Below are 17,777 nucleotides of genomic sequence, written 5' to 3' on the forward strand. Positions count from 1 at the left end.
TGGTAATTTTCTAAGCAATATAACACATGCTAGTGCTTCAAATGTTTGCTTTCCATGAGGAACAGTCCCAGTTTAAAATTACAGTTACATACAAGAATCCTTTTTTGATAAAATACCTATAATTTATTCAGAAGTTTTGGGAGTTAAAATTTCTCTTATTCTTGTTTTATAATTCCATAACAATGCTTCCTTTTGTATGATAGTTTCTACAGCCTCAACGAATTGTGTTTTTGTTTTTTTTTTTTCTGTTCTGTTTGGATAACAATTTTCAACTTAGTAATTTTAAGACTGTGTAGGGTTCAAGTAATAATCAGCCATATGTCAATTGCCAATAAAATTACATGGGTATTTGTTTGTATAAATATTACTCATACGTTGGTTCATGACTTTCCTTGTTTGTTTCTTTTTTTGGTTAGTGAGTGGTCAGCGGTTGTTTTATCCGTTCTTGGTGAATTGTTATAATAGAATTAAGGTCATTGTCTATTTAAAGGATGAACATAGGGATCCCTGGGTGGCGCAGCGGTTTAGCGCCTGCCTTTGGCCCAGGGCGCGATCCTGGAGACTCGGGATCGAGTCCCACGTCGGGCTCCCGGTGCATGGAGCCTGCTTCTCCTTCTACCTATGTCTCTGCCTCTCTCTCTCTCTATCTCTGTGTGACTATCATAAATAAAAAAAAAAAAAAAAAAAAAAAAACAATTTAAAGGATGAACATATATTCCCTTTGTGAAAAAAATATCTCTTTGAATTAAAGGTGATGTTTTAAAACTCATGACATTGGGGATCTCTGGGTGGCTCAGCGGTTTAGCGCCTGCCTTCGACCCAGGGCGTGGTTCTGGAGTCACCGGATCGAGTCCCACATCGGGCTCCCTGTATGGAACCTAATTCTCCCTCTGCCTGTGTCTCTGCACCCCCTGCCCCCCATCTCTCATGAATAAATAAATAGAATCTTAAAAAATAAAACTCATAACATTATATGAATTTAGGTTTTTTATTTTTGTTTTTGTTTTAATTTTAAGTTTTATAGTTTACTCTTAATTGTGGTGTAAACATATGCCATAACATTTACCATTTTAACCATTTTAAACTGCAGTGTGAAGTATATTTATGTTGTAAAATCAACCTCTGGGATTTCTCATCTTGCAAAATAGAAGTACCTCAGTACCTGTTAAACAACCACTTCCATATGTATCTCTATTCTAAGCCCCAGCAACTACATTTTCCTCCTTTTTTTATTCCTACCTTCCTCACTCTCTCCTTTCCTTCCCTACTTCCTTCTCTTCTACTATATTAGGTTCCTCACAGAAGTGAAAGCAGTGTATCTGTCTCTGTGACCCATTTACTTCACTTAGCATAATGTCACTGATGTGGGAAATAAAGGCAAAAGAAAAAAATTAAATTTCTTTACTGTCTACAGCCCATTAAGAAGTCCTTGAAACAGGTAGAGTGACATTCTTCTGGGAGCTCAACTGCCTCAATGTTAATGCTTTGCTAAGAGCAAAAGGACAATCTTAGCTTAACAATATCCCCAATGTCCAGGATCCTGTAAGTCTACATTAACATATAAACATTCCTTTGGAAACTTCCGTTATCTTTAACCCCCAGTTAGCAATGTTAGCAATCATCTTCCAAGAATATGGCCACTGATACACATCTGAAAGTTCTCATGACCAAGCTTTATTTTTTTATTTATTTATATTTTTAGAGAGAGTGAGAGTGAGAAGAGGGGTGAGGGGGAAAGAGAGAGGGAGAGAATCTCAAGCAGGCTCCACAATCAGCATAGAGCCCAGTGTGGGGCTTGATCTCTCGACCCTAAGATCATGACCTGAGCTAAAATCAAGAGTGGGATGTTTATCTGACTGAGCCACCCAGGCTCTGCATTACTAAGGTTCTATTAGACAGTAATAAATGACATTTTTTTTACATTTGTTTTTATTTAAGTTCAGTATGCCAACATATAGCCATCAAACTATGAGAGGCAAATAGTTTAACCATACAATTAATGTACCCAGCTCCCCACCCCAGGTGTTATTATGTAAATTTAACAATTTTTTCTTCTATTTTATTTTATTATAAATTTATTTTTTATTGGTGTTCAATTTGCCAACATATAGAATAACACCCAGTGCTCATCCCATCAAGTGCCCCCCTCAGTGCCCATCACCCAGTCACCCCCACCCCCATAAACGACATTTTTGTAACTCCAGCTAGTTCCCTCAAGATTCTGGAAAACTTGTTTCCAAAATTCCTTAATGACTTACGTTATCAAAGAAAAAAAAAAAAGAAAAAAAAAGACTTACTTTATCCCTAAGCCCCTCCCAACTTGTAAGTACATAATTGGTCACCTGTCACAACCCCAGTGCAGCTGTTTCTCCCCAGGGTTCCTGTCCCTGTGCTTTAATAAAACCACCTTGTTGCATCGAAGATGTCTCAATAATTCTTTCCCAGCTGTCAGCTCCAAACTCCAGTATTTCCTACATCATTTGGCAACTTTGAAGGGATTCAGTCTTCTCATCTGGATTCTTTGTTTGTTTGTTTGTTTGTTTTTAAGATTTTTTGTATTTATTCATGAAAGATGCACAGAGAGAGAGGTGGAGACATAGGCAGAGGGAGAAGCAGGCTCCCTTCTAGGAGCCCAATGTGAGACTCAATCCCAGGACCTGGGGATCATGCTCTGAGCCAAAGGCAGACGCTCAACTGCTGAGCCACCCAGGCATCCCTCTCATCTGGATTCTGGGCCTCATTGTAATCTTGATGAGTACTTTCCTCTTCCTTTACTCTCATTTCAGGGGCCCTTCAAGGAGTACGGTCTTATTGGAACACTTTCATGTTGATTGCTCAGGCTGCAGTCCTCTAGCCCGTGGCTACTTTACGAGAAGGAGAAACCCTGACTTTTAGGGGGAAGTTTGTATGATGGCTAGAATGGTATTAAGATCCAGAAACTTGTCTTCTCTTTATTCTTGTCTTTATACAAACTTGTCTTCCTTGGGCACAGGAAGAGCCCACCTAAGTGACTAGCACAGCTGCCAAACTTAAGAGTCCTGCGTTAGGTTTCCTTCTCGTTCATCAAATGTGATCCTTTTTGCATCTTTGGTCTAGCAACTTTTGGCTGTAAGACCTCCACTCAAAACCAGCCAAGACCAGTACCTGATTGAATTAAAACCCAACCAGGACCATTTCCTCCAGAAGTCGGCTGTAAAGACTTCATGTGTTGCAAGGTCACTTAGATCATGATGGATTTCTATCTTTACTGTTTTCTCACAATGTCCTCTACTAACTACTTTAACTACAAAATTGTGTAATTCTCCCTTGTAAAACTTTCCTAGTATTTACCATGGATTAGAAATGGCAGATTCGGGCAGCCCAGGTGGCTCAGTGGTTTAGCGCAGCCTTCAGCCCAGGGTGTGATCCTGGAAACCTAGGATCAAGTCCCACGTTGGGGTCCCTGCATGAGCCTGCTTCTCCCTCTGCCTGAGTCTCTGCTTCTCTCTCCCTCTGTGTGTCTCTCATGAATAAATAAATAAAATCTTTAAAAAAGAAATGGCAGGTTCTTCATGGCACAGCACAGCCTTCATGACAAGGCAACCACACAGCCTTCATGGCATGGCATGGTATTTCAGTCTGTGAACCAGGCACCTATCTGTTTTGCTGTTCTTTTTCTTGTTTTCAAGTATATGAATAAATTTAAACAGATTTCAATAAAAATTCCTACCAGGCACCTATCTGTAGCCTAAGATGCAATGGGGAAATAGGGGAGGTGATGCCAACATCCCTGATAAATAGCCATTTTGTTCGAGGATGCCTCTGGTTGTTTTTTTTTTTTTTTTAATTTTTATTTATTTATGATAGTCACACAGAGAGAGAGAGAGAGAGGCAGAGACATAGGCAGAGGGAGAAGCAGGCTCCATGCACCAGGAGCCCGACGTGGGACTCGATCCCGGGTCTCCAGGATCGCGCCCTGGGCCAAAGGCAGGCGCCAAACCACTGCGCCACCCAGGGATCCCCTCTGGTTGGTTTTGACACAGGGAACCTCTGATGTATCCTGTGTGGGACGCCACTGAGGAGTTAGGGGGGATTTTTGATATTGGACCTTCTCTCTTCTTCAGTTCTCAAGGACTCTCCCTTGGAACACCTTTTAACCCAGAATAATTTGGATTGCAAAATTTAAAAAAGGACTGATCTCCTGTAAAACTCCATGGCCTCAGTAGTATCTGTCAGTTATATCTCTTCTACAGGAAAGAGAGTAAATGGATAAGGACCATAAGTCCAGGCCTTCAGGGCTTTAAATCAGCCACCTGGACCTAAGCCATCTTGTAGAACATGTTTGGTCACTTCACTTCACCAGACCAGTAAACTCCATCCAGACATATTGGATAATAATCATCTAGGCAGCCTCCTGGTAGAACCCACGTTGCTGGAGGAGACACAGGCCATCCACAATAAAGAGGACACTGACTCTCTCACAGTTCCTCCTTCTAATACAGTTGGAGGCTTCTCCCTCATTTCCCAGGTTAATACTATTATTGGATTCAACTGTAGTTAGTCTACCTTGAGACAAGGACTTTATTATTTATTTATTTATTTATTCATGAGAGACACACAGAGAGAGAGAGAGAGGCAGAGACACAGGCAGAGGGAGAAGCAGGCCCCATGCAGGGAGCCTGATGTGGGACTCGATCCCAGGTCTCCAGGATCACACCCTGGGCTGCAGGCGGCAGCGTAAACCGCTGCACCACCAGGGCTGCCCCGCGACAAGGACTTTAAGGAATATTTCCAAGTAGCTGCCCAAACTCTGTTTTGCGGAAGTTCCCTGTCTTCTCTGGTCTGAGATGGACTACATATTTCTACTTTGGTGGGAAAAAAACATGGCATCTACTCATCTGTCAGAGCTGACAAGGTTTAGAACCAGGAACCCTCTTTCTCTGCCTTCTGGTGACACCCCACCTCTTGTGCCTCCCCTTCCTCTCCTCCTGTTTCTGCCCCACTTTGGGGCTGACCTGCATAAGTAGCTGTTATACCATCCTCTATGCCTCCAGCACATTGGCTCCTCCTCCTCTCTTTGAGGCCAAGGAGTGAAGAGCACTTCTTCCCTGGACTTACACCACCCACATCAGATTTCCTAACTGGTGCTCCAGGTAAAAAGTGACAATGGGAAGCAAATTGATCAACTTTTACAGTGGACCCAGGTGGAACTTAATTTTGATATTTAAATCTAATTTGTTGGGGATCCCTGGGTGGCTCAGTGGTTTGGCGCCTGCCTTTGGCCCAGGGCGTGATCTTGGAGTCCTGGGGTCGAGTCCCACATCAGGCTCCCTGAATGGAGCCAGCTTCTCCCTCTGCCTGTGTCTCTGCCTCTCTCTCCCTCTCTCTGTGTATCTCATGAATAAATAAATACAATCTTTAAACATAAATAAATCTAATTTGTTTGTCGGTTTAATTAAAAGACATGTCTTTAGGGATGCCTGGTGGTTCAGCAGTTGAGTGTCTGCCTTCGGCTCTGGTTGTGATCCTGGGGTCCTGGAATCAAGTCCTGCATCAGGTTCCTTGCAAGGAGCCTGCTTCTCCCTCTGCCTATGTCTCTGCCTCTCTCTCTGTGTCTCTCATGAATAAATAAATAAAAGCTTTTAAAAAAGAGAGACATGTCTTTAGAATTATCAGCATTAAATATAAAATTTTTATTCTACCAGGGATTACTGAAGGTCAAATAGGCTTATGTTATTTCTGTTGCAGTTTGTTAGCAAAAATGTGACTTAAAAAGATGGTTAATTTTGTCTGACTCAGTTTTCATGGGTAATTGTTAAGATACCTTTCAAAGTCTTTGGTAACCTGAAACTTGGAGGTTTTGCTTGGATGATAGATTGGATTAAATTCGTTGGACATCTAGGTCTTTTCCAAAAAGACAAAATACTAAAGTATTGATTACTGAAGGAGGTTTATCTGCTTTTGACTTCTTATTGCTGAGAAACTAAGGATATCTGGGTGGAAATCAGGTTTTGTGCTTAAATGTATTCATAAATTTGCCATCCAACAAATTCTGGTGTAATAGTTCATGGTTGAATACTACTTAGTTTCCACTGGAGATTAAGGTTTCTAATAGTTACAATTCACTAAGTGGAATTAAGACTGTTGAAAATAAGGGAAGCAACTCTGTATGTGTAAGAAGGACATAAGGAATGGGAATACAAGGTAATTTTGTCCTAAGTGAGACTGGCTGCTTGGAGAGAAATGGCTTCGGACAAAATGTGAATGCAAAAGAAAATTGCTGAAGGTTTGTGAAGGGAAATCTTTGGAAAGGAATTTTATGGGTGGTCATGATGGACTAAGGTTGAAATGAATGGATTTTATTTATTTCTATTTTTTAGAAGATTTTATTTGTTTATTCCTGAGAGACACAGAGAGAGAGGCAGAGACACAGGCAGAGGGAGAAGCAGGCTCCATGCAGGGAGCCCAACACGAGACTCGACCCCCCCACCGCCTCGTCTCCAGGATCACACCCTGGGCTGAAGGCGGTGCTAAACCACTGAGCCACCCGGGCTGCCCCGAGTCCCTATTTTTTTTTCTTTTTTTTTTCCGAGTCCCTATTTTGATAAAGGTTCCCCAGATGCTTTTGATGTGCAGTCAAGTTTGAGAATTCCAGCTGTAGATGATAGACTAAAACATTAATCAATGACTAAACTCATTCATGATGAACTTAATTCAGATTGTTTGTGACCACTGGGTACCTATACTTGTGCCTGTGGGATTTGTCCTTGGATGTTATCTAGACAGAATGATGAAAAACTAACTGCCTTCCAGAACAAAAATTTGTTGTTTAAAAGGAAATTAAGATCCAATGAAGAAGTCACCTGGAAGTAAAGGCAGTGACTGAATTTTTTTTTTAAGATTTTATTTATTTACTCATGAAAGACAGAGAGAGAGAGGCAGAGACATAGGCAGAGGGAGAAGCAGACTCCTGACAGGGAGCCCCATGCAGGACTTGATCCTAGGACCCGGGATCATGCCCTGAGCTAAAGGCAGATGCTCAACTGCTGAGCCACCCAGGTGTCCCAAGGCTGTGACTGAATTATAGAATGTTCCATTTTAAAAATTAGGAGAGAAATAAAAACACATTCATTATATTAAAAGAATACAAGTTTGATGAATTGTTGATCTGTTCTTGATAAGAAGATGTAAACGAAGTTATTTTCTCTTTTCTTTGCCCAGAAAAATCAGTTTCTATATTTTGCTTTTATCAGGTCTTTGATGATCTATAATCCTAGTTAGGCATGTGCTTTAAAATTTTCTAAGGTAATAACAAACTTCCCCAAGATTTTTTTTTTTTTAATTTTTAAAAAGATTTTATTTATTTACTCATGAGACACACACACACACACACACACACACACACAGAGGCAGAGACAGGCAGAGGGAGAAGCAGGCTCCATGCCAGGAGCCAGATGTGGGACTCGATCCTGGGTCTCCAGGATCAGGCCCTGGGCTGCAGGCGGCGCTAAACCACTGAGCCACCGGGGCTGCCCCCTTCCCCAAGATCATATGTGAAATTAGATCATATGTGAAATTTCTTTGACTAATTAGACTTGTTTATTTGGTATATTACATTCTGGTATAAGGTCATCACTCGATATTCCGAGTATTGAAGTGTTATATGTCACAGAAATAACCAGATTTGGGCATTTATTTATTTATTTACTCATTTGAGTTCATTTATTTACTCATTCATTTGAATGAGTAAATAAAATCTTAAAAAAAAATTAAGAAATAACCAAATTTCCTTGTCAAATGCATCATAATGACCTCTTATCAGATACCTAACTATGTCCATTTCTGAGTTTTTGTCATTTATGATAGCACTTATTCTCATGTAAAGTGAGTTTAATCTTCAAGGAGATTCACTAAAAGGACTTTTCATACAAATATAGGTATTTGATATCTTTAAGATCATAAAACTGAAATGGGCACAAATTTCCAGAACTAAAACTGCATTCAAACTGAAGAATTAGTAACATGGGACTAAATGAATTGGGAAAAATGATTATAGGTTTTATGACTCTTGCTTGAAATGTTGCTGATACTCTAATGTTTGCTCTTTCAGATTAAGAAAACTTTCTTAAAAAAAAAAGAAAGAAAACTTTCTTTTAAGATAGCTATGCCTTTCAGAAATGTGATAAAGTATTCATTTGTGAACAAATTGAAGCATTTAGCTTTTCTCTGTACTGGAACCCTCAGAAATTCAAAAAGCCTTAGTGAATGTTCTGTCATGGCAACCATAGTCGTTTGCATAAGTTCAATAAGAATCTGTTCTTGGTGGCTCAGTTGGTTAAGCATATGACTCTTGGTTTCAACTCAGGTCATGATCTCAGGGTGGTGAGATCAAGCCCTGCACTGGACTCTGTGCTAGGCATGGAGTCTGCTTGGGATTCTCCCTTTTGTTCTCCCTCTACCCCTCCATACTCACACTCTCTCTCTCTCTAAAAAAAGAAGAAAGAGAAAGAAAGAAAGAAAGAAAGAAAGAAAGAAAGAAAGAAAGAAAGAAAGAAAGAAAGAGAAGAAAGAAAGGAAAAGGAAAAGAATCTGTTCTTCTTGTAACAGGATACCATTGAAAACATTGGTTATTTTACCAAGGAATATCATATTTGAGAAGAGACATGCATAGACTCAGATATGACCAAAGAGCTTTCAGGTATTAAGACTGACATTATGACACATGTAACCAATGGAGCCCCTTGGACATGTTGGCCTAATACCTTGCTTACAGAGTTCTCAGCAGCAAGCCTTACCAGGAGAGGCAGGTGCAAGAACCTCAGGATACTTTGGGAACCTTGTAAAGAGGAATGCACCTCAATCTACAGGTATTGCAGTCATGTCTGATGGCAAGTACTTGGCTTGGTTTCTGGCCTAGAGACGCTACTAAAAGTTCAATCTAAATTCCTTATAGGAAAAAAAATAAAAAATAAAAAAAAATAAATAAATTCCTTATAGGGGGATCCCTGGGTGGCGCAGCAGTTTGGCGCCTGCCTTTGGCCCAGGGCGCGATCCTGGAGACCCGGGATCGAATCCCACATCGGGCTCCCGGTGCATGGAGCCTGCTTCTCCCTCTGCCTGTGTCTCTGTGCCTCTCTCTCTCTGTGACTATCATAAATAAATAAAAAAATTTAAAAAAAAATAAATAAATTCCTTATAGGAAGTTCCACCAGGGACGCCTGGGTGGCTCAGCGGTTGAATGACTGCCTTGGGCTCAGGGCAAGATCTTGGAGTTCTGGGATGGAGTCCCACATCAGGCTCCTGGCAGGAAGCCTGCTTCTCTCTTTGCCTAAGTCTCTGCCTCTCTCCTTCTGTGTCTCTCATGAATAAATAAGTAAAATCTTAAAAAAAAAAAAAAAAAAAAGTTCCAGCAAACCAGATTTTAAAAGATCTATATGACTGATCACTATTCTTGCTGGACTTATGTAAATAATTAAGTGAAGTTTGTTAAAATTGAACTTATTGAAAAACCAATTAGTCTTCATTTGTACGTTTCTGGAAATAAGGGTGATTTCAGAGAGAAAAATTCTTTCAATAACCCACCTTTGTAGATGTTAAACTCTAGTTTTGATTGTCTTTGAATGTTTGCTGTTTGCCTAAGCTAGACAACTTGAGGTAAATTTCAGGGAAATCAACGCAAGAGCTCATGTATAGACAATCTTCATGCTTGCTATTCTATGGGAATAATGACAGATCTCATAGGTATATGATTTTGAACAGCTGGAAAATGGGATTGATTCCCCAATAATTGTATAACCCAAGTATCAACTTGACCAGTTCTGTGTAGCTGGGATGACAAAATTGCTCCTTAAAAGCCAGAGCACAGGGGTGCCTGGGTGATTCAGTCAGTTAAGTGTCTGTCTTTGGCTCAGGTCACGATCCCAGGGTCCTGGATTTGAGCCCCATGTCAAGCTCCCTGCTCAGTGGGGATCCTGCTTCTCACTCTTCCTCTTCTCCTCTCCCTCCTTATGCTTTCTCACTCACTCACTCTCTCAAATAAACAAATAAAATCTTAAAAGAAAAATCCAGAGCACCCCTGACTCCATGATGTTAACTATAGACTGTGGAAATAATGGATGACCCCACACTCCTTACGATTGGGTTGGATGATGCACTTGGGATGCCCTTATCTCCTGAGACAAGTCTTCTCTTACTTGCCAGTGATTCCTCATAACTAGGATATTGTTCAGTCTAGACATCTAACAGAGGGCTTCTTGATTTATTTTTAATATTTCTTTTTAAAAACTATTTGTTTATTTGACAGAGAGAGTGGGGATGGGCAGAGCACAAGCAGGAGGAGCAGCAGGCAGAGGGATAAGTAGGCTCCCCTCGAGCAGGGAGCACAATGTGGGGCTCTATCGCAGGACCCCGAGATCATGACCTGAGCCGAAGGCAGACACTCAACCACTGAGCCACCAGGTGCCCCTCATGACTGAGTCTTAATAAATAGTAATAAATGACCTTTTCCTAACAATAGTTAGTCTTCTGAAGGTCCTGGAGGCCTTGTTTCCATAAAACCTTGGAGGCTGGTGTTGTCCCAAACCCCATCCCGACTTGAAAGCATATTCAGTCGCCTTGTCACAACCCCAGTGCAACTCCTTCTGCCCATGAGACTTGTCCCTGTACTTTAATAGAACCACCTTTTTGCACCGAAGGTGTCTCAATAATTTTTCTTGGCCATTGTCTCTGAACCCCAACATTTCTATGTCATCATCACATTTTAACCATGTTGTAGAATGTGACAAGATCTGTTTCTTTTTTCAAAACTGAGTATTATTGCAGCAATTTGGAGACAGTCTTTGAAATGTTCATCTGTTGCTTTCTCTGTGGTGGCCTCCCGAAGGTCAATTCCTTTCTTGTTTTGCTACCATTCATCTCTCCGTTAACCAGCGCACGGGGAAGGGTGCAAAAGCCTGTGGCTCCTGGAGTCCCAAACAGACCAGGTTTGGCCACTCCCACTGACAAAATCCGAAGGCAGAGAGACTCGTGGTGGTGAGACAAGAAAGGAAGTTACTTCAGAGAGGTCAACACCAGAAAGACAGCCAACCAATGTCTCAAAGCCTGCCTCCAGAGTTCTGGAAATACTTCCAGGTTCATATAAGGAAAATGTGGGGCAAAAGTGAGGGCATTCCTGCAGGCAGGCAGCCAAGGTTAAATCTGTCATCGTCTAGGAGTCTATCAGGGATGGGGTCTTTCTGGTTCAGGGCAGTCCTAGTTGCTTGAGGGGTAGTTTCAGTTCCCCTCAAGAGACGCTTAGCCCTCAGCTCTTCCCCCTGAGCCAAGAGACAAGCAGGAAGGAGTCCAGCTGGAAAGTCTGAGGTCAAAATTGAGGCACCCCAAGTCCTCTCTCTTGTTTATGGATTTTATCAGCCATGAGTGGCAGAACTAGGTTTGGGACCATTGGAGCCAGGTGCTCCTGGACCCTTGGGTCCTAATTACAAAATAATTACCACAGTCAACATAATAAACACCTTCCTTCACCTGCCGTAGTTAGGGATTGTGTGTGTGTGTTGATGATGTGGAAATGTTGGGGTTCTCAAAGAGTGTCTCCAAATTGCTGGAATAATATTTGGCTTTGAAAAAAGAAACAGATCTTGTCACATCCTACAAAATGGTTAAAATGTGATGATGATGTAGAAATGCTGGGGTTTGAAGCCAATGGCCAAGAAAAATTCTCGAGACATCTTTTTTTTAAGATTTTATTTATTGATTCATGAGAGAGAGACACACACACACAGAGGCAGAGACACAGGCAGAGGGAGAAGCAGGTTCCATGCAGGGAGCCCGATGCAGGACTTGATCCCAGGTCCCCAGGATCACACCCTGGGCCAAAGGCAGGCGCTAAACCGCTGAGCCACCCAGGGATCCCCTTGAGATGTCTTTGATGCAAAAAGGTGGTTTTATTAAAGCACAAGGATGGGACTCATGAGCAGGAAGAGGTGCACTGCAATTGTGAGGAGATACTGATTATGTAGCTTTTCAAGTTGGGAGGGCATTAGGGACAGTGGAAGTCTCTAAGGAATTAGGGAGCAAATTTCCAGGACCTTGAGGGGCTAGCTGAGGTTAGTAAAAGTTCATACATTACCGTCTAGTAAGACCCTATAGATGTATGTTTCAGTGGGCCATATGCTTGGGGGATGATTTCTAACATGTGTCTTGGGGGTGGGGAGTAGAGATACAGGAAGTTTCTAAAGTGACTTTTATATGTTTAAAGGAGACTTATGGGAGGTTGGGCTAATACCAAGCTAAGGTTGACTTCTGCCATTAGCAAAGTATTAACATCGAAGCAATGTTCTTTGGGGGAGCTCACTCTGCCTGTCTCAGGTAAACTGTCAATGAGTTGTAAGTTGTAAGCAAATGTTTTCTATTGCCTTTGTTCTCCACATCAGTGAGAACACTTAAGACGCTTTCTTCTATGGGTACCTGCGTGGCTTAGTGGTTGAGCGTATGCCTTTGGCTCAGGTCATGATCCCGGGTCCTGGGATCAAGTCCCACATCAGGCTCCCTGAGGGAGTCTGCTTCTCCCTCTGCCTGTGTCTCTGCCTCTGTCTCTGTGTGTCTGTAATGAATGAATAAATAAAATCATTAAAAAAAAATAAAAGATGCTCTCTCCTAGCAAATTTCAAGTGTATAACACACTATTACCTGTAGTCACCATGCTGTGCGTTAAACATTCAGTGGTCATACATCTTGCATAAGTGAACCTTCTTACCATTTGATCAACATCTCAACAATCCCCCCCATCCTCAGCCCTTGGCAACCAAAATGCTTATCTTTTATACTTTGCCGTTTTTAAGATTCTGCATATATGTGATTTCATGCAATATATTTTTTTCTATGTGTGACTTATTTAACTTAACAAAATGTCCTCTGCTTTTATTCTGTTGCTGCAAACAGGCTTTCCTTTGCTGAAGCTGATATACATACCAAGAATAAAATAGATGAGAAGAGAGAGGATACCAGAGGTTAACTTTTTATTTTTTATTTTATTTTTTTTTAACTTTTTATATCATAAAGAGTTGCCTACCTCCTGGCATGGCACAGTTGTTTGACAACATGCGCTCTTTCCTTTCTCCTGTGGATAACTTCCTTTTTGAAATTCTAAATCCCTATGCACTTCTCTAAGTCACAGTGGTTTGTTAGCATCAACCACCTGTCTTTGAGCCACATATCTTTGAAGTTCCCAAAACGATTTTTTCTCTTGTGAATCTGTCTTATGACAGCTTAATTATTAGACAAGCCAGAGAATTGAGAAAAGGCAAAAAGCTTTCCTCTCCTACACATTCATCTTGTTGTCGAAAGCTGACCTCTGTGCTTCAGACTCAAAAAATATAGTGTAAAGACACAGTTTGAGGGAAAGAAAAATAGTAGCTTTATTGCTTTGCCAGAGGAGGAGGCTGCAGCAGGTCAGGGTCTTCAAAACTGCAAGCCCACCCAGAGGAAGGGGCTGGGCTTTTGTGGCAAATACAGGATGTAGCTGGTTTTGACTGGAATTGTGTCAGGGTGGCACCAGGTTCCTGAAACAAAGGGCTGAGAAGTTTGGAGGGAAGGTTTGCAGGGGAGAGGAAAGTGGCTACTTAGTTTGAGATGCCTGGGTGGCTCAGCAGTTTTGCTCAGCAGTTGAGCATCTGCCTTTGGCTCAGGGCATGATCCTGGAGTCCCGGAGAGAGTCCCACATGAGGCTCCCTGTGAGAAGCCTGCTTCTCCCTCCACCTAGGTCTCTGCCTCTCTGTGTGTCTCTCATGAATAAACAAATAAAATCTAAAACAAACAAAAGCAGGAATCACTACTGTGGCCCTGAGACCACTAGTGTTCAGATCTTCAGCTTCGTGATCATTGGGGGGTTTATCAAAAAGGACTGCTGGCTGCTGCCCCAGTTTCTGATTCATGGAGATGGGGCCCAAGGGTTTGCATTTCTAGTAGGTTCCTAATTTGATGCTACTGGCTCGATGGCCACACTTTGAGAACCCTGTGGAGTACTTGGGGCTGACTCAATAAAGACATTCATTCCTGGGATCCCTGGGTGGCGCAGCGGTTTGGCGCCTGCCTTTGGCCCAGGGCGCGATCCTGGAGACCCGGGATCGAATCCCACGTCGGGCTCCCGGTGCATGGAGCCTGCTTCTCCCTCTGCCTGTGTCTCTGCCTCTCTCTCTCTCTCTCTGTGACTATCATAAATAAATAAAAATTAAAAAAAAATAGTAAACAAACAAAAAAAAGACATTCATTCCTGTCTTTCTAAGTCCTCTGTTCCTTTCTGTCAAGAGGAAAAGCCATTCCTTTTTTTTTTTTTTTTTTTATGGTGAAAAAATTTATACTTAGATTTATAGCCGGCTGGACTCAGTTTAGATGATCCCAATTTTGTTGGCAACATCCAAAGCATCATAGTCAGGAGCCAGTCGAACATATGCTTTCTTCTCTCCATCAGGCCTGATCAAGGTGTTGACCTTGGCCACATCAATGTCATAGAGCTTCACAGCCTGTTTGATCTGGTGCTTATTGACCTTGACATCCACAATGAACACAAGTGTGATGTTGTCTTCTATTTTCTTCACGGCTGACTCAGTAGTTAAGGGGAACTTGATGATGGCATAGTGATCAAGCTTGTTTCTCCTGGGGGCGCTCTTTCGAGGATATTTGGGCTGCCTTTGGAGACGCAGGGTCTTGGGTCGTCGGAATGTAGGTGACGTGCGGATCTTCTTTTTTTTGTGACTGTGCACGCCTTTCAGCACCGCTTTCTTAGCTTTCAAAGCCTTTGCTTTGGCTTTGGCTTTGGGAGGGGCAAGGGCTTTCTTCTTCGCCTTCGGCGCCATCTTCGTGAAAGGGCAGGAAAGGCCATTCCTAACTGGCTCTCTGTCCTGGCTTAACTGAACTTTGGCAGCGGGCTTGGGTGACCGTAATAGGTTGCCCCAGTTTGCCTCCTGATTTTGAATAGCAGAGTAGCAGAAGTGGTAAAATACTCATTCTGGATCTTTAAAGAATGGCAGTGCCTGGCCTGGTACCGTCCTTAATTCCCGTTGTCAAGCTTCTAATGCTGACTCAAAAACCCTGGAGGTTCAAACACTGGGAATTCACCTCAGTCATCTGACAGCTCATGTGGTATTTCCTGAATCCTTGGTAGTGCCCACCACAAAACACAAGCCGGAGCCCCTGCCCTACTGGAGAGGCTGTGGGACGGGTGGCCGTCAGCTTTACTTGTAGAGTTCTTCTTTTTTTTTTTTAATTTTTTAATTTTTAAAGATTTTATTTATTTATTCATGAGAGACACAGACACACACACAGAGAGAGAGAGAGAGAGAGAGAGGCAGAGACACAGGCAGAGGGAGAAGCAGGCTCCATGCAGGGAGCCCGATGTGGGACTCGATTCCAGGTCTCCAGGACCACACCCTGGGCGGAAGGCGGCACGAAACCACTGAGCCACCCGGGCTGCCCTACTTGTAGAGTTCTTTTTTTTTTTTTTTTTTTTTTTTTTTTTTTTTTTTTTACTTGTAGAGTTCTGATGGAGAAGTCTGCTGCCCAAACCCTGGAGCTGAAGCCTATGGTGGGCCAAGCTGCCCTGTACAACACTGATTCCAAGGAGGCGTGCAGGGCTTTGCCATCCCCAGGTCACGATGGTGCTGTAATGGCCTGTAGCACCTAGTGCGTACCATCCTTTGGAATACCCAACGGGAAAAGAAATTTTATTTTATTTTATTTTATTTTATTATTTTATTTTTTTTAAGAAATTTAAATAATTGACCAGAGATTGGGAGACAGAGTGGTAGAGTACAAAGAATACTGAATTGGGAACTGAGATTTTTTTTTTTTATTAATAACTCTTGCTGTTCTAGAGCTTATGTTCTTTTAAAAAAAAAAGATTTTATTTATTCATGAGACACACACACACACACACACACACACACAGACCCAGGCAGAGGGAGAAGCAGGCTCCACACAGGGAGCCTGATGTGGGACTCGATCCTGGGACTCCGGGGACTCCAGGATCACGCCCTGGGCCAAAGGCAGGCGCTAAACCGCTCAGCCACCCAGGGATCCCAGGAGCTGAGATTTTTATTCTAGTTCCATACTGTTCCTACCTGGCTGTGTGTGATCACATCTATCTGTGGAAGGGGTTAAGTGGGCAGGTACTGGTTGATCATCTCCAAGGTCTTTCCAACTCTGACAATCTTGAATTCTATAAAAATGCAATAAAATCCAGTTCCCAATCAGGAAGTCAAGAGGACTGGGCCTGAGGCTCTGGGCTGGGGGTGCTGGGATGAGGGAGGCCTACCTCCTTGCTGCCTGCTTTTCCACCCACAGAGGCAGCCCTGGCCCCAGGTGCCAGGGCCCCTCTGTCTCCAGGCTCACCCACTCACCTCTACACTCTCAGGCTGTAAGGCCAAAGGAACCGGTCTGGCCATGTGAAGAGCAGACACTGGGGCCCAGAAACTAGAAGAAATGCCTGGAGAGTCACACATTAGTGTGGGATGATGTCTGCCCCCCCCCCCCTCCCCGCCCCCCAGCCTCTGTCCTCACTCCTTCCTCCTTTAGGTCCTTCCTCCCAGCCTCACAGCTTATCTCTGACACATGGATAATAAATAAGGCATTTGCACATAAGGGGGACTAAGAGCTCTCCCCCGCCCCTCCCCTTTCATATAAAAGCATTAAATGGAGTTTCAAAATAAAATACAAAGAGCAGCAAAGGCCTGACGTCGGGGCCACCTGTTCTCCACAGGAGAACGAACCTACACTTCCCACTGGGGTCTGCCTGGGAGATCGCGGGACCCCTTCCGGACCCCATGGGGCCCGGCACTGCAGCGGGGAAGACAAAGGCTGAGAATGGGTGGCAGGTCCACCGTGTACAAAGGGGACAGGCGGGGACGAGAGAGCAGCAGGGCCTGACTTGGGCTGCGGGGTGTAGACGGAGGTCTGCGGAGCAAAGCAGAGAAGTGCTCGTCGCTTTTACAAACTGGGCGTCCAGGCGGGCGGGAGGGGCCGCGGGCGCCCAGGCCCGGGAGCTCGGGAGCTCGGGAGCTCGGGAGCTCGGGAGCTCGGGAGCTCGGGAGCTCGGGAGCTCGGGAGCTCGGGAGCTCGGGAGCTCGGGAGCTCGGGAGCTCGGGAGCTCGGGAGCTCGGGAGCTCGGGAGCTCGGGAGCTCGGGAGCTCGGGAGCTCGGGAGCTCGGGAGCTCGGGAGCTCGGGAGCTCGGGAGCTCGGGAGCTCGGGAGCTCGGGAGCTCGGGAGCTCGGGAGCTCGGGCCCGCTCCGCCCCCGCGTCCTGCAGGCTGGGCCGGCCCCCGAGCCCCGCCGCCCGCCCCGCCCCGCCCCGCCCCGCCCCGCCCCGCCCCGCCGCGCCGCGCCCCGCCCTCCGCGGGAGGCCGTCCTCCGTAGTCCGGGTCTCCCGGCGGCCGCGGGCCTGTGAGCACCGGACGGCCGACGCCTCCGCCCCGCGGGCCCTGCCTGCCGGCGTTGAAGGCCGCAGGCCGCTGGGCCTCGGTCCGGGGTCCGGCCGGCCCGAGGCTCCTGACGCGGCGGTCGGCGGCTGCCCGCTCCCGGTGCTCACGCTCGTCGGGCGCGGCGCGGGCAGGGCTGGGGCTCCGGCTCCGAGGGGGCGCGCGCATCCCGCCCGGGGCCCCACCCCCCAATTCCTAGCGGGCCCCGACCTGGCCAGGGCTGGGCAGAGCGGGGCGCCGGGGCCCGGGAGCCGCCGAGCGCGCAGCGCACCCGCCCCCCCCCACCCCGCCCGCGAGCGCGCCCCTCCCGCGGCGCCCGCTCTGAGGTCCGCC

General features: G+C 44.7%; 1 protein-coding gene, 1 long non-coding RNA gene and 1 pseudogene across 2 annotated transcripts in view; 2 read left to right on the top strand and 1 right to left on the bottom strand.

Annotated features, from left to right (window-relative positions):
- Positions 1-17,777, top strand: part of LOC112643685 (zinc finger protein 91-like) — a 231,578-nt gene that overhangs the window by 192,708 nt on the left and 21,093 nt on the right. Inside the window, 1 exon segment of the mRNA XM_049109060.1 lies at positions 16,730-17,280. Coding sequence (XP_048965017.1) covers positions 16,730-17,280 — 551 coding nt within the window.
- On the top strand, positions 6,680-6,852 carry LOC118353852 (NADH dehydrogenase [ubiquinone] 1 beta subcomplex subunit 1-like; annotated as a pseudogene).
- LOC112643420 (uncharacterized) lies at positions 13,082-17,726 on the bottom strand. Its single transcript, XR_003125792.3, has 5 exons — positions 17,655-17,726; positions 16,740-16,923; positions 16,371-16,456; positions 16,092-16,189; positions 13,082-13,535 (listed from the first exon to the last, which is right to left on the bottom strand). It is a non-coding gene; the product is annotated as an uncharacterized LOC112643420 (long non-coding RNA).

The sequence above is a fragment of the Canis lupus genome, chromosome 1, assembly GCF_003254725.2.
Source record: "Canis lupus dingo isolate Sandy chromosome 1, ASM325472v2, whole genome shotgun sequence".
Classification (NCBI taxonomy): domain Eukaryota; kingdom Metazoa; phylum Chordata; class Mammalia; order Carnivora; family Canidae; genus Canis; species Canis lupus.